A 16,910-nucleotide genomic window follows, 5' to 3' on the forward strand; every position below is an offset into this window, starting at 1 on the left:
GCACACAAAGGAGTAAATGTTTGGAACTCTCTTCTGAAAGTATCAATTGATGCTGGATTGATTGCTAATCTAAAAATTATATGATAGGCTTTTGTTAACCAAAGATATTGGGGTTATGCAATAGAGGCAGGTATGTGAAGTTGGAGTGTAGAGCAACCATTATCTAATTAAATGAGAGAACAGAGTTGAGGGTTCATTCCCATGTTTGCAGTTCAACTCTGCACAACACAAGCTTTTTTCAACTTGAAGAAGTAACAAAGAGAATTGATGAGGGCAAAGCTGCGGGTGTGATCTATATAGACTTCAGTAAGGCATTCGACAAGGTTCCTCATGGTCGACTGATGAACAAGGTTGGATCACATGGAATACAGGGAGAACTAGCCAATTGGATGCAGAACTGGCTCAAAGGCAGAAGACAGAGGCTAGTGGTGGAGGGTTGCTTTTCAGACTAGAGGCCTCTGACCAGTGGAGTGCCACAAAGATCGCTGCTGCAAATTGACAATTCTGCTTAAAGCAGCTAAAAGCTGCATTCCCGAATTAACCATAGTGTGCCTTAATAAAGATTAGCAGGCAATGCTTCCCTTATAGCATAGAAATAACTAGACTAAATAAGACATTACTAGCCATCCTAACTGACTTTACAAGTGCAGGTGCAAAGAATAATTTCGCAAGATAGGGATGCTTAAATGTGGAAGTAAAGTTGGTTCCCAGGAAATATCGTTGGGCTACATTGTTGATTTATGTCATTTATATAAATGATTTGGATGTGAACATAGGAGATATGGTTAGTAAGTTTGCAGATGTCACCAAAATTGGAGGTGTAGTGGACAGCGAAGAAGGTTACCTCAGATTACAATGGGATCTTGATCAGATGGGCCAGTGGGCCAAGGAGTTGCAAATAGAATTTAATTTAGATAAATGTGAGGTTCTGCATTTTGAGGAAGCAAATCAGGGCAAGACTTACACACTTAATGGTCAGGTCTTGGGGAGTGTTACTGAACAAAGAGACCTTGGAGACCCAGGTTCATAGCGCCTTGAAAGTGGAGTCACAGGTAGACAGGATAGTGAAGAAGGCGTTTGGTATGCTTTCCTTCGTTGGTCAGAGTATTGAGTACAAGAGTTGGGACGTCATGTTGCTGTTGTGCAGGACATTGGTTAGGCCACTGTTGGAATATTGTATGCACTTCTGGTCTCCCTGCCAAAGGAAGGATGTTGTGAAACGTGAAAGGGTTCAGAAAAGATTGACAAGGATGTTGCTGGGGTTGGAGGGGTTTGAGCTCTAGGGAGAGACTAGGTAGGTTGGGGCTATTTTCCCTGGAGTGTTGGAGGCTGAGGGGTGACCTTATACGGGTTTACAAAATCATGAGAGGCATGATAGGGTAAATAGGCAAGGTCTTGGGGTGGGAGAAGTCCAGAGCTAGAGGGCATAGCTTCAGAATGAAAGGGGAAAGATTTACAAGGGACCTAAGGGACAGCTTGTTTTAAGCAAAGGATGTTACATGTATGGAATGAGTTGCCAGAGGAATGAGTTGCCAGAGGAAGTGATAGAGGCTGGTGCAATTATAACATTTAACAGGTATCTGGGTGGTGACATGAATAGGAAGGGCTTAAAGGGATATGGGCCAAATGCTGGCAAATGGGACTAGATTTATTTAGGATTACTGCTCAGCATGGCCGAGTAGGACCGAAGAGTCTGTTTCCGTGCAGTGTATCTCTAGGATTCTAACTGAGGAGTGTTCTCAGATCCAAACCTGTTCTTGTCAAGTTTGTATTCAGTCACCTAGTTATCAATCTTAGGTACTAAAATAGATTAGGTACAAAAATGGAGAAATAGAGAAAAGAGTTAAATGTTCTACATTACAGTTGTTCATAGAATAAATTAGGAAAATAAAGAAATGAACTTAAAAGATGGACATTACAGTCTTTCTATAGTCTGCAGTCTCTCCATGCTGGGAGCTTTCCACACATAATCTTGCTCTCCCCTGCGCTGGGCTGACCTCAACAGGGCTCGCAGGCCTTGACTGCCATCTGTGATAGGCCTACTGCATCAGGCCCCAGCCTGCTGACTCCCAGCCCGCTGGCTGTCCCGCTCCACCCTGACTGCCATCTGTGATAGGCCTACTGCATTAGGCCTGACCTGCTGACCTTCAGCCACCCTGCTGCAGGCCCCCAGCTCGCTGGCTGTCTTGCTCTGGCCTGGCCCACCGACTGCTGGCCGCCCTGCTCCGCTTAGGACTGGCTGACCACCCCACTCCATGCCGACATCTGCTGCAACACTTTGTGCCATCATTCCTGCTCTCTCCATAGTGTCAGTTCTTTTTAAAAAAAACTGTAAGATTGAAAAAAAGAGAAGAACGAGAAAAGGAAACGAAAGGGCCGCAGAGGGAAAGGGCGAGCTCTGGGCTGAGCCTGGATGCTGCCTACTCCGCTGTTGCTGTCTTAACAGGCATTAGCAGGCTTTATTGGATGTGACTGTAAAATGATAGTACATAGATTATAACTGTATACAAAGGATAGTAGGAGAGGACAGCAGGGGAGGGGATTGCAGAGTGGTATTATCACTAAACTGTTAATCCAAAGACTCAGATAATGTTCTGGGGACCCAGGTTCAATTCCTGCCAGAACAGATGTTGGAATTTGAATTCAACAAAAATCTGGAACTAAGAGTCTAATGATGATCACAAAACCAATTTCAATTGTTGGAAAATCCCATCTGGTTCACTAATGTCCTGCAGAGAAGTAAACTGCCATCTTTACCTGGTCGAGCCTACAGCTGACTCCAGATGCACACCGATGTAGTTGACTCTTAATGAGGGATTGGTAATTAATGCTAACCTAGCCAGCCGTGCCTACATCCTGTGAATGAATTTTCTGATTTATTACAGATTCTGTAGAGGTTGCTCTGCTATAACACATGTTTCGTTAATACAAATTCACTGTAATGCGATTGACGAGTTGGGGGGGGGACACTGTTTCTAAAGCGTGAACTTTTAAAGCATGTGTTGGCAATAATGCGATTACATCACCAACACTTTATGCGCTGTTTCTAAAGCATGGTTTTTCTGTTAATGCGGGGTTGCACAAGAATGCAACTATTGTTTAATATAAGGATGACCTATACTCAGTTCCATATGATTTGGTATCACCATCTCATAGTTCCTTATCCATTACTCAGCAGCTAATTTCAAGGTAAAAGTACAATTAACCCTTTACACCACATCTTCCTCTAAGTTTGTTCTTCTCACAAATTGTTAATCTCATGAATTATTTATGGTTTTCAGCCAACTTTTACTTTCCGCTCCAAGTCTCTTTCACCTGAGGCATCAATCTCCGACAGTGCTCTTTGCTCTCTTATATGTCTTTGGAACATATTGACTCGCATAGCTTTTCATTGTAAGGTGAACACATTGGAGTTGGATGGCAGCTTCTAACAGCAACTGGCCCTTAGGCTGCGATGTCTGAAGATTTTTGAAGATGTTTCTAAAAAAAATTGATAAAGGAGATGCGATAAGTTTAGTTTAATTAGGTTTTCACAAGGCTATTGGTAAAGTCCTCCCGAAGTGACTGGTTAGAAAATTAAAGCACATGGGATAGAAGGTTGTCGACTATCTTGGATTAATGATTGGCTAATAGCCAGAAAGCAGAGAGTAGGAATATATATTGGCAGGCTGAGAATAACGGGTATCGCAAGGATCGGTGCTTGTTCCCAGTTGTTCACAATATACATCAATGCTTTTGAGATGGGGACCAAATGTAATATTTCCAGATGATGCAAAGCTAAGTGAGATTGTGTTTTGTAAGGAAGATGTAAAGTGGCTTCAGGAGGTTTTGGACAGACTCGGAAAATTGGTAAGTATATGGTCTATGGAATATAATGTGAAAAAATGTAAAGTTATCCATTTTTATGGGGGAAACGGATGTGCAGAGTATTCCTTAAATGTTAAGAGGTTGGAAAGTGTAGATGCACAAAGGGACCTAGGTGTCCTTGTAAATATGTCAGTAAAGGCTAAAGTGCAGCAAGCTATTAGAAAGGAAGGCTAATAAAATGTTAGTGTCATTTACGAGAAGATTTGAGTGTTGGAATCATGAGTGTTCTTGTTCTTGAAGTGTCAAGTATAAGAGCTTGGTTAGACCACACCTGAAGTACTGTACATGGCTTTAAGCACCCTGTCTTGGGAACGTTGTTATGTAACAAAGGCTCACCAAACTTGTTTTTAGGATGGCAGGATTGTACAATGAAGAGACATTGGGAAAACTGGGCCTGTATTCTTTAGAGTTTCGAAGAATGAGAGGTGATCTCATTGAAAGGATTGGGCAGGGTAGAAGGAGGTAAGATGTTTTCCTTGGTTGGGGAGTCAAAAACCAAGGGCACACTTGTAAAAATAAAGGAGATGGCACTCAGGTTCAAATGGGGAGAACTTGTTTCACTCAGGGGATTGTGTGAATCTTTGGAATTCTATACTGCAGAATGTTGTGTGACTCTGTCTTTTAGCATGTTTAAGGTTGGGTTTTAATACAGTATCCTTGGTTATGGGAGAGTAGAAGGCATTGAAGCGTTTGATCAGCCATGATCATATGGAATGGCGGGACAGGGTCGATGGGCTGAATAGCCTGCTCTTGAATGGATGTTCCTATTGAATCGGGTAGATGAAAAGAAAAAGAAAGAACATTCTGAAATCAATTCTGGACATAAGCAAATGAGGATTTTCCTTGCACTTCTAGTGTAGGAACTTAGCTTTCTTCAGCTAATGGCATCGCCCTCACATTGGCTTCGGTTCGAGGCCATGTAAGGCACACAAGAAGATGTCTGCACTTCCAGCTGAAAGGATTTCACCAATTGAATAAGCTCTAGACTAGAATCTGTAGGAAATTCCTGCTTATGCTCTGGTACAGACTTGAGAGGAAATGGGACAATTGTAGAACATTCAGAATATATTAGCTGCTTAGCAGTCTTCAACTCGGCCAAGTGATTGAAATAGCTTGCTGATAAGTGTCCTGCTCTCCACCATTTATTTCTGATTCCTCCTGCAAAAGATGGTAATCATTATGTAGTTGATCTCTTTGATTAATGAGAGCTTGCTTTTGTGTGATAGTGTTCTGCAAATTTAAACCAAGATTCCTCTTCTCTCAAGGGTTCTTCAAATGTAGGCTCATTACTCAAGTTATAGCAGCATGTTTTTCTCCGTTACTAATTCACATTGATGTTCAAGCTCTGAAATGCTGAGAAAAAGAAAGACTTTTGTAATGTCTATTAGGGTGTAGCACTGGCCTTCAATTCAGGTGCTCTTTATAACTAGCCCCTGGTCCTGAGAGTCTGGCACTGCTTATCAGTGCATAGTAGGATCAGGTCTGTGCTCAGATGAATGAACATTAACAGGTTTATAAAAAGAGGATAGTAAGAAAGGACATCGCTGACACTCAATAGTTTCAATAACGTTTCCATGTGACCTGATGTCATGATGACAATCTCCTTCTGCAGTGTTTAGAATGAAGGTATAGCTTTTTTCATTCACTTGGGAGGCATTGGCATTGCTGGCTGGACCAGCACTTATTGCCTGTCCTCGTTGCCCTTGAGAAGATGGTGGTTAGCAGCTTTCTTGAACTGTTGCAGTCCATATACTCTCGGTAGATTCACGATGCCATTAGGAATGGAATGACCCAGCAGCAGTGAACGAACGGGGATTTATTTCCAAGTCAGGAGGATGGTGAATGGCTTGGAGGGGAACTTGCAGGTGGTGGTGTCCCCATGGATGTGCTGCTGTTTCTCTTCTAGTTGAAAGTGGTCATGAGTTTGGAAGGTGCTGTCTCAGGATCTTTGATGAATTTGATTAACCCTTTATTCCCCAATATTTGCTCTACAAAATCCACTTCAAAAGCAATTAACTATAAAGGACTTTGTAATATATTGATTATCTGTTGATGACATTGGAATATTTACTGATTTACTGCAGAATTCAGCAGACAGCAAAGAGTAGTTTAAAAACAGAACAGCATCTTCCAGTTTAAAAACAGGATGTTTTCACCTGCAAGATTGCAGTGAGTGCAGCCAACAAAATACCCATGTGAAATTACTTCCAGGTATGCTTTCTGGGGGTATGATTGACAGGGAAACTAGCTAATCATCAACATATCAGTTAGAAATTATGATGTTACTAAATGCAAGAAGGATTGAGGATTTAGGGGCATCTGTGTATATGCAAGTTTATCCTCTCTCTCTCCCACTTTCTTTTCTCCTCTCTCTCATTTAAACTGGGAATGAGTTACTAAATGATTTTCATAAGGTGAAACTTGGAATACATAAATTGGATGATTGATTGAGGTCAATTTCTTCATATTACAATGTTCCACCAACAGAATTCTGTTGTATCTCCGTGAGATTTTAGGAAGATTAACAAAATTGCTAAGTTTGTAGGCGTAAGGTATGCTGTAATTTAAAGCACAATGTATTGCACTGTTTTGCCAAATATGAAGCCAGTTTATACTAGCTTCAGTCATTGGGAATTATCTTTTTCCAGTTCCATCTGTGTTGAATGTATGACGTAAGAGAACTGAGTATGGTGCCTTTCTTAAGGGAGTAGTGAGAGTTATGACCTTTGTGGTAAAGTGCACTGATGCTCAAGTCTTCCTACCCTCAGCATCACCACAAAATTAAGGATCTAATCAAAAGCATATAAAGTCCCTGATTTATTGTTTTGATGGAATCATGTTAACAGAAAACACTGACCAGGTTCCAGTTCTTAACAAGAATTATTGTTTATTACAAATTCGTAACTTCTAATCACCAGTAAACAACTATGAGCTATCAAAATATACGTCTACTAATTAAACCCTTTTTAAAATCCGTACACACACATACAAATGAACAAAATAACTCTGGTTTTATTGGTAGAGGGAAATGACAGTTCAATAGCACCAATCTGCAGGGTTCGCAGGGATGATGCTTGGACTTTTTGTTCTTTATTCTTTTTTCTTCGGGTTCCATCTCTTATTCACAGGAAACATGGGTGATTGGTATACAAAATGTCTCATATTTATTGGTTAAGGGCACCATCTTAGAGCAACTATCCTGAGAAAATAACAAGCTTGCTTCAGGTATTTTTTTACCAGCGAGAGGGAGAGACACAGCCTGATCTTGCAGAAAATCAAAGGCTTCTGACTGTGCATCTGTCACACCCAGAAGCTGTTCAGCTATCCAGGAACCAATCAGAGAGTTATTATCTGACTGACTTTTAGCATTCACACCTAGTCCCAGTTGTACAAACTAATCAGCTACTTGTTGTCAGTAAATCCACACTGACCCTACTCACCCAGGTGCTGGGCCAATTTTAAAATTTCATTCACAGGATGTGGGTGTCACTGGCTAGGCCAGCATTTATTGTCCATCCCTAATTGCCCAGAGCACAGTTAAGAATCAATTCTGGAGTAACATGCAGACTTGACCATAAATCCACACTGACCCTACTCACCCAGGTGCTGGGCCAATTTTTAAATTTCATTCACAGGATGTGGGTGTCACTGGCTAGGCCAGCATTTATTGTCCATCCCTAATTACCCAGAGCACAGTTAAGAATCAATTCTGGAGTAACATGCAGACTTGACCAGGTAAGGATGGCAGAGTTCCTTGCCTGAAGGGCATTGGTGAACTAGATGGGTTTCTCCTGACAAGTGAGCTGTTATGTGGTCATCTTAGTTTCAGATTTTTAATTGAATCCAGTTCCACCATCTGCCATGATAGGACTTGAACCAGAGTGCCCAGATCATTACCAGGGTCTCTATCAATAGTCTCATGATAATATCACAAGGCCATTGCTTCCTTTATTCACATCTTTTTCCACGCTAAAGAATGCAGCAATGTAAAGACCACACAGAGTTTCAGTAACTTGTTTTAAAAAGCACAGTAATTCCTTCCACAATCCTTTGTCTTAAAACAGTTCTTCTCCACAAAATAAAATGATATGTGCTTCAATTGTGATGTAGATATTGTTCAGTAAGGGCTTTAATACCCTGGAACAACCTTTTGACGATGTCAAGGTGTTGATTCTCACCGGGCATAAATAGCACAGTGTGGTCAGAGCTGAGAGAGAGGAAAGAGAAATAGATGTGGGAAATGGTCTATGAATAATATAGTGGTAAGATCAGAGTCTTGTATGTCTGTGTTGTAATGTTTAGTTTTAATATGTAATACAATGTTATAAAGAAGCCCAAGCCTGAATACAGTTCTTCTCGATCAGTTTGCCTTGAATCCAAACATGTAGTATGGGCATAAAACCACACCATGAAAGAGACATGGACAGCCAAGTAGAAGGACATTGTAGATTACAGGCTGTTTGTTCTCTCTCTCTCTCTCTCTCCCCCCTCCCCTAAAAGGACACAATTTGATTAGCTTCCAACGTCAATATTTTAAAGTTATTCTGATGTTGATTCTACCCCAACCCCTCAATCACCTCTGATGTCACTCCTTTGTAAATATTGGAAAGATTTAATAAATACAATCTTTTCATTTCACAGGTAGTACTTGGAATGGACAGAAGCTCTGGAAGATAAGCTAATGTGCTGCTCCACTGACTTGCTGTGTACAGAAAATGTCCAGACTGATGTTAGGGAAGACTTTGGAAAGAATATGCAAAGCGGTACTCTTGTTGTGTCTTGTGCACTTTCTTATAATGACCATCTTCTACTTGGACATCTACACCCAAAGGTTTGACATATTCAGCCGCTTTAATACTAGGAATTTCTCCAAGGTGCATCAATACTTTAACATCTCAAAGCCCAATGGGACCTCACTGACATTCCTGGGGAACGAAGATCACTTTGTGTCGAGCAGGAAGTTGGACCATAACCTTACAGTCACGAAGAAGCCTTTACCGATGTGCCCTGATGTTCCACCGGGGTTAGGTAGGCTGCTCACTTCAACTTTTCATTTAAAAAAAAATTGTTGTGGGTTCATTGATTAAAATGCATTGTGGTTAAAGATTTAAAAGTGCTACAGTTTGGAATTGGTAGTCTTTCTGTGTCGTTACTATTGAGATTTCATGCCAACGATCTGTGCTTGCTGTGCAAATCGTATCTTTCTCAGGACAATCTTTAATACATAGGCAGAGTTGATCAGATTATAGCTTTCCATTGTTTCCTTGCTTTATCAGCCTGTTAGGAAGATACATCCATCATTCCAGTTACATTGCTGGCAAGCACGAATAATTGCACTCAATGTATTTCTACAATTCTAGCATACGTTGGTCACACTTAAAAATATAGTGGAAGATCAGTTTACCTGGTTGAGCAGAATTATTTAAAGGGTGTTTCAAAATTTACATATTCAGGCTACCACAGGAGACGTGATTACTAAATGTCAAAGACTAGAAACTAGAGTGACACTCAAATCTATTTGTACCATAGTGAGATCTTTGTATAAAGATGTTTGCTTTTAATTTGGCACAGTTGGAATGAAGTTTACCATTTAAAAATGTTATTGCTCATGCAAAACCTTGTTTTTTGGGTCATGTGAAAATACAAACAGAGAATAGGAGGCAGTTCAACCTCTTGAGTTTGCTCCATCATTTATAAGATCGCTGCAGATCTGATTATACCCTCAAATCCACATTTCCCCTATCCCTGTTTACCTTTCACCATCTGTTTACTAAAACTTTATGCATTTTTGCCTTAAACGTATTCAAAGGTTGTTTCCATAAAGTTTTTCAGTAAGTCTCATAAATCTGTGAGGAACAAAATCCACCTTATCTCTGTCTCAAGTGGGTGACTTGTTATTTTTTTGACTGTGAACCATAGTTCCAGATCCTTCCATAAGAGGAAACATCCTTTATGTACATCTCCCCAGTCAAGACCCCTCAGGATATAATATGTTTCAATCAAGTCTCCTCTTACTTATATAAACTTCAGGATATAAACTTAGCCTGTTCAATCTTTCCTTGTAAATCAACCTGCCTTTATATTAGTCTGTCAAACCTTTTCTGAACTTCTTCCAGTGCATGTACAAACTTCCTAAATATGGTGACCAGTACTCTATACAGTATACAAGATGTGGTTTCACCAGTTACGCCACAATAACATCACATGAAGCATAATATTTCTGCTTTTGTATTCAGCTCTCACTGTAATAAATGTTAACACTTATTAGTTTTGCTAATTGCTTATATTTTTTGGGAGGCTATTGGATTTTATGAATATACCACATAGGATTTCTGGCTGGTAATCCAGAATCCCAAGTCTGTGTCATGGGATATGGGTTCTTATCCCACTATGGAAGATGGTGTAGTGAAAATGGAGAACAGGGTTTGATTTCTGAAGTAGTTTAATTTAATGTTGAGTCCTGAAAGCTGTAAAATGAATTGGAAACTGAAATGCATTTCCTCTAGAGTGTGTAAATCTATGTTCCGAGCACTGCAGCAGAGATAAGATTAAAATGTTAGTATGAGAGCACAATGTTGTATTGAAATGGTGAGCAATTGGTAGGTTAGAGTTATTCTTATGTATGGAGTGGAGATGTTCATTGGTCACCTAGTCTATGTTTGACCTTACCAGTATATGGTAGACTGCAGGTGAGCAGTAAGTATAGTCACTCAGTTTGAAAGGAGTGCAAGTAAAATGTTGCTTCATCTGGAAGGTGTGCTTACAGCCTTGGACAGTGAGGAAGGAGGATATAAAAAGGCAAGTGTTAAAACCTGCAGCTGATACGTGGGAACACTGTTGCTTACAAGCTCCTGACTTGGAAATATATCACTGTTTCCTCACTGTAACTGGGTCAAAATCCCGGAAATCCCTCCTGAGCAGCATTGTGGGAGCACATACAGCAAAGGACTGCAGCAGTTCAAGAAGGCAGGTCACTACCTCCCTCTGCGAGATAATTAATGATGGGCAATAAATGCAGGCTGCTGCTTATGAGCCCCACATCCTCTGAATGAATAAAATTGATGTTTTTTAACACCCGGCTGTCCTGTTTTTACATGCTGTTTTCATTTTGGTGGAGTCGACAACCTACAAAGTAAGAGTAATCCTTTTCTCTGACATTCAGTAAAACCTGTGTGGTCCAGATTATCTGTTCCATTGGCACAAAACAAAGATGAAACTCTGGAACATGTGACTTGCACAACTCAGTTATGCCACTCTGTGTATTTTGGGGAGACTTCTTGTACTATTCTACCATTAGAATTTGACTTAGAGACTTTCCTATGTCGAGCTGAGCATTAGGTAAATCAAGCATATTCTTCTGCCTTCTTTTGTGGATAGTTTTACCTGGAACAGGTTAACAGGCTATTGCCAGATTCCAGTCCATGGAAACATTTGTCATAGCACTGAAAACTTCTGCTTCAGAACTAGCAGTGCCCATAGTCGAGCTATTCCAATAATGCTTCAACACTACACGGGATAATGTAGAAATTGCCCTGTCATATCCCAGATGACGAAAGCTAGGCAAATTCAACCTGACCAATTACCACTCCATGAGTCTGCTCTTGATGATCATCAGAGTGATGGAAGGTATTGGCTGTGGTGTCAAGAGGCTCGAGGCTCGACACAGTAATACTCTGTTCCTAGACCCTCGGTTTGGAGTACAAAGAAAGATGGTGTGGTTCTTGGAAGTTGATTGCCTCAATTTCAGGTAGCACTGCAGCAGTTGCTCAGGTTAGCTGTTTTGTCGATGATCTTTCCTCCATCGTAAGGTCAGGAGTGACAGTGTGCACTGATATTTGCACAATGTTCAGTGCAATTCACATCTCCTCAGATCCATTAAGCAATGAGTAACAATTTGCAACAAAGCCTGGACAGCAACCAGGAACATAAACAGAAATTGCTGGAAGAACACGACAGGTCTGGCAGCATCTGTGGAGAGAAAGCAGAGTTAAAGTTTTGGGACCCTTCAGAATGCAACCAGGTTTGGGCTGATAACTGGCATGTATCATTTGTGCTATACAGTGCCAGGTAATGGCTATCTCCAACCAGAGAGAGGATAGTCATCTCTCCATCACATTGTACAGCATTCTCATCACAGACCTCGTCCGTATGTGTGTTGGGGACTGCATGCTAAAGAGTTTGTTCCCCAACCGGAAACTATAGATGAACCAGAAGATCCACTCCCCATGAAAACCATGTCTGAGGCTTTCACTTTGGGTGACCATGGCCTATACGGGAAATTGAGATGTGATCTTCACAAAGCCATCAGGGACATCAAGAGACAATACCAGACTAAACTAGAATCCCAGACTACCCAAACAAAGACATGTTGACAGTGGCAAGGCTTACACGATAATGGGCTACAAAGTGAATCACTGACAACAATGCATCCCTACCTGATGAGCTGAATGCATTCTGTCTATTTTGAACAGAAGGCCAGTGAAATGATATCACCTGCCCTTGGGTGCACCTGTACCCACAGGCCTCTCTGCAGATGTTAGCTCGGCCTTCTTGAGAGTGAGCCCATGGAAAGCCACTGGCCCACATGGTGTCCTGGCCGTGTACCCAGATCCTGTGCAGACCAGCTGGCAGAAGTATTTGCAGACATCTTTAACCTCTCCTGCTTCAGGAAGACCGCTATCATCCCAGTGCCAAAGAATAATCAGGCAAGGTGCCTTAATGACGACCTCCCAGTGGCTCTGACATCCATCAGTGTGAAGTGCTTTGAGAGGTTAGTAATGACACACATCAACTTCATCCTCCCAGATTGCCTTGATCCGCTACAATTTGCTAATCATCACAATAGGTCCGTGGCAGAAGCTATCTCTCTGGCCCTATATTCATCCCTGGAACATCTGAATGAGAAGGTCACCCACGTCATATTGCTATTTAATCACTTTAGCAGGCCCTTCAACATCAGCATTCACCTCCATCTCTGAGACCGAGGAGTCTACTCCCCCCTCTACAATTGGATCCTTAACTTCCTGACCCTCAGACTGCAATCAGTAAAAATAGGTGACAACACCTCTTCCACAATAATCCTCAACATCAGTGCCCGCTATTATCAGAGTTATGAATGGACCTCATATATATGAGTTGTTCTTTCTCTGAATCTTCTCTGTAGCTGTAACACTATATTCTGCCTTCTGCTCTATTGCCCTGACGTAATTGTGTAAGGTATGATTTGTCTGGTTAGCACACAAAACAATACTTTTCACTGTATCTCAGTACATGTGACAATAATAAGTCAAGTCAAAATCAAAGGCACACATCACCCTCAATTGAAATGACATTACTGTTCCTTCACTGTCACTAAATCAAAATCCTGGAAATTGGTTCCAAACAGGTTCTGTCTGCACCACGTGTGGATTCTACTGCAATTCTAAGATTTGGCTCACCACCACTTTCTCAAGGGGAATAAAGGATCGGCAGCAAATGCTGGCCTAGTCCATATTCTGTGACAGGATAACAAAAGCTATGTTTTTCTTTTTTAATAAACCAATTTTGACCTTGTGGTTGGAATTCTATTCTCGCCTGAATTAAAGGTTTTAATTAAATAAAATATAATGGCGAGCTCTTGAAAATTCACTCCTATTTGCTGTTTTCTGCTTGGCAAAGGGTGCTGAAGAGAGGAAAGGAGAATTGCAGCCACTAGAGGTGATGTCGGCTCAAAGCTGTATTCTACACCATGCTCCAGAAATGGGGATGCCAGTGTTGGACTGGGCTGGACAAAATCAGAAGTCACAAGGCACCAGGTTATAGTCCAACAGGTTCATTTAAAATCTCAAGCTTTCAGAGCACTGCTCCTTCATCAGGTGAAGTGGAGGAAAGTGCACAGATATAGAATATATAGGGAAAGAGATAATGGCAAGGTAATTCCACATGATTAAGAATGTCAACAGATAAATACAAGTTGTGAGTAGAGTGTTGACAGGAGGAATAACAAGTAAAAGGATGACTTATGGACCGATGAATTAAAGCAGAGAGATAATAGTAAATAATAAAGTAAAAATGGTGCTAGACACAAACCAGTTGGCTGAAATAAAATGAATAGGTATCAGACTCGACTTTTGATAGACTCTCATCATGCGACTTTCCAGAGACTTGTTATTCAGCCTGTTGACACTCTACTCACACTCATGGTATTTATCTGTTGACGTTCTTAATCACCTAGAATTATCTTGCCATTATCTCTCCACCTATATATTCTGTGCCTGTACACCTTTCCTTCACCTGACAAAGAAGCTGTGCTCTGAAAGCTTGTGATTTTAAATAAACCCGTTGGACTATAACCTGTGTCTTGTGACTTAGCTCCAGAAGCGAGTAAAAGGACATTTCCATGCGAAAAGCTAAACGTTACTGGAGAGCAAGAATAGAACACTATTGAAACACTTCAGCTGGGCAACAAAGGATTGTTTGTAAGTGATAAATGTCCTTGTGTAAGTCACAGGACAGTGGCTACGCATATCATTCCATTCCCAGAAGTCTGTGGATGTTGCTCTTGCCTTCTCTGATGTGGTGAGGTAGTTAAAATTATTATTAGATTGAATCATTATGTGCTAAGTTGTTGAATTGGCACTGGTAGCTCTAGTCATCTCTTTTTATTTATCCACCGCATCTCTCCTCAGGATTCTCCTTTTCTGTAAGATTCTCAAATCCATCTAGCGACTCAGACTCTCCAAAACCCGAAACCTCAGCATGCATGATTTGGGAAGTTCCGTGCTCTGCAACTGCCCTCTCTAATACTGAACAACATTAGCTGCCTGCTAAACAACGTTTGATGTAGTGCCCTCCTCAGTTTTAATCTTGCAGTAACTTACTATTTTCTTTCTAATTCAGATGTATTTGCTGTGGTTAGAGCTCAAACACACTATTCATGTTAAGTTGACCTGGAAGAGTCAACAGGCTGAGTGCGAGTGTCATTGAGTGAGTGGAAGTCCAGTCTGCCACACTTAGTGACAGCTATGATTAAGCAGAATATCCAGTCTGCCTGAGACGTGATTTATTTATCTTGACAGCGTATTTATTTTTAGAACTTGACTGGCTGTATTAATATTTATAGTTGGCAGCTGCTTTTAAATTCAGCTTTCCCATTGAAATGTAATTTGCATGGAGCCTTTCCACAATATTGTTCCAGCCATGTGATAACTCAATAACACTTAAGGCACTGTTGAGATTCAGCTTTCCATAGCAGAAGTGAGCAGCTTTGTTTCTGCAGTAAAGTTTAATGTGGAACAGTGATCTAATGGCAGGGTGAATTGAAATTGATGAGCGAGTTGACTTCCAACTAGGATAATCCTGGTTGCTAAGCTAATTATGCCGTAGCAAATAGGTTCTAGTGAATGATATGGTGATGTGATTTGTCTGCTCAACTTTTACGATTTAAAATCACAAGCTTTTGGAGCACCACTACCTCATCAGGTCAGCTGCCTGGAGACAGTGAAAAGATTTCAAGGAAACAAGTGGCAAATGAGTTTAGGCTTTAGGTCATTTAGCTGTAAAGAAAGACAAATGAGCTTGTATTTGCTCATTGGAAAAAAGATTAAGCTAGCGGTGGTGGTGTGTGAGCAACTGTTTTAAATTTTGATGATAATCTGGCGATGAATGCAGACAGGCATGTTGAGCAAGAACATAAACCATAAATTGGGATACAGCCATTTGACCCACTGAGCCAGTATCATCCAAAAAATCACTGCCATGGACTTTTCAATTTATTTAATCACCTCATTGACATCGATAAATGCAGGTGCATTTTCCATTAAGATAAATTTTCTTGACTGCTTAAAAAAGTTGAGATGAAGATCACTTTAATGTTACAATCTACATTATTCAGCTCCAACAGGTAGTATTTCGCAGGTAACAACATCTCCATGGTTTGAGCAAATGTTTTCTGCACATACATGTGACTTTCCAGCAGCCTACAACAAGTTGTACCAGCTACTTACAGGTTGCCCCTTTTTGAAATACTGGGCTTGTGCAGCGACATCAAACAACGGGAAGGTGCCACACAAAACAGTGTAAAGGTTAGAAAGGCTGAATTGTGCACAATAATTTCGAGGGGCAATGGTCCCAATAGCACATCTACCATAAAATGCAGTCTCAACCATTCAACCAACTTCTGCTCCCTCAGGTGCGTTTCTACCAAACTACAAATCATATGATATCACCCCCAGGACCTCTGATAGTTGATATTATTCATGTTGTGCATGATTCCTTCACCTTAGATTTTGTCCACACACTTGCAATTCTGTTACCATTGTTTCATTTCTAAGAAAAAACTCTGAACCCTCTGTCCTTGCAAACTGTAGTCCCACCTTCAACCTTTCTCTCCTGTCCAAAGTTCTTGAAAGTGCTGCCCCTCACAAAGCCAGGTCCATCTCTCTGTGTGAATCCCTCTGATCAGGTTTGTACTGTTGTCACAGCTGTTCCGAAAGTTACAACAGGCATCCCACGTGATTGTGACCATGGCAAACTATGTCTCCCAGAGTCCTCATCCTTTTCTGAAGCCTTCACCATAATCGCTAACACTGTTTGGCTGCAGTGCTGTTCCTCTGTGGTCTGACTGGCTGGCTGGTTTGGGGTGCATGGTTGCCCAGTTCCATTCTCATCTATCCATGGTGCCAAGGGGTCTGAGTAGTCTGGCAGTCATTTTAGAGATGTCTTTGATGCTGATTTCTCAGCAACAAACCCAAACAAGCAGACAAAACACGTCTAGAAACCCTAGCCACTCTCCCCTACATCAAAGACATCTCGGAAATGACTGCCAGACTACTCAGACCCTTGGCGCCATGGTAGCCCACAAACCTACCAACACACTAAAATAGCAGCTAATAAACTTGAAAGACCCTATACAGACAACAAGCCAAATTAATGTCATTTACAAAATACCTTGCAAGAACTGTAACAAATACAACACTGGACAAACAGGCAGAAAACTAGCCACCAGGATACATGAACATCAACTAGCCACAAAAAGACATGACCTACTCTCACTAGTATCCTTA

General features: G+C 41.1%; 1 protein-coding gene across 5 annotated transcripts in view; it reads left to right on the forward strand.

The window, feature by feature from the left end:
- The window catches only part of b4galt2 (UDP-Gal:betaGlcNAc beta 1,4- galactosyltransferase, polypeptide 2), a 489,610-nt gene that overhangs the window by 67,560 nt on the left and 405,140 nt on the right, over positions 1–16,910 (forward strand). For 4 of the 5 annotated variants that reach the window (XM_043699063.1, XM_043699066.1, XM_043699065.1 and 1 more), the window contains exon 2: positions 8,509–8,895. The exons of the other annotated variant lie outside the window; for it this stretch is intronic. In XM_043699063.1, coding sequence (XP_043554998.1) covers positions 8,583–8,895 — 313 coding nt within the window. In that variant the 5' untranslated portion in view covers positions 8,509–8,582. The remainder of the gene's footprint in view (positions 1–8,508; positions 8,896–16,910) is intronic. 5 annotated transcript variants of the gene reach the window in all.

The sequence above is a fragment of the Chiloscyllium plagiosum genome, chromosome 11 (assembly GCF_004010195.1).
Source record: "Chiloscyllium plagiosum isolate BGI_BamShark_2017 chromosome 11, ASM401019v2, whole genome shotgun sequence".
In the NCBI taxonomy this organism is placed as follows: domain Eukaryota; kingdom Metazoa; phylum Chordata; class Chondrichthyes; order Orectolobiformes; family Hemiscylliidae; genus Chiloscyllium; species Chiloscyllium plagiosum.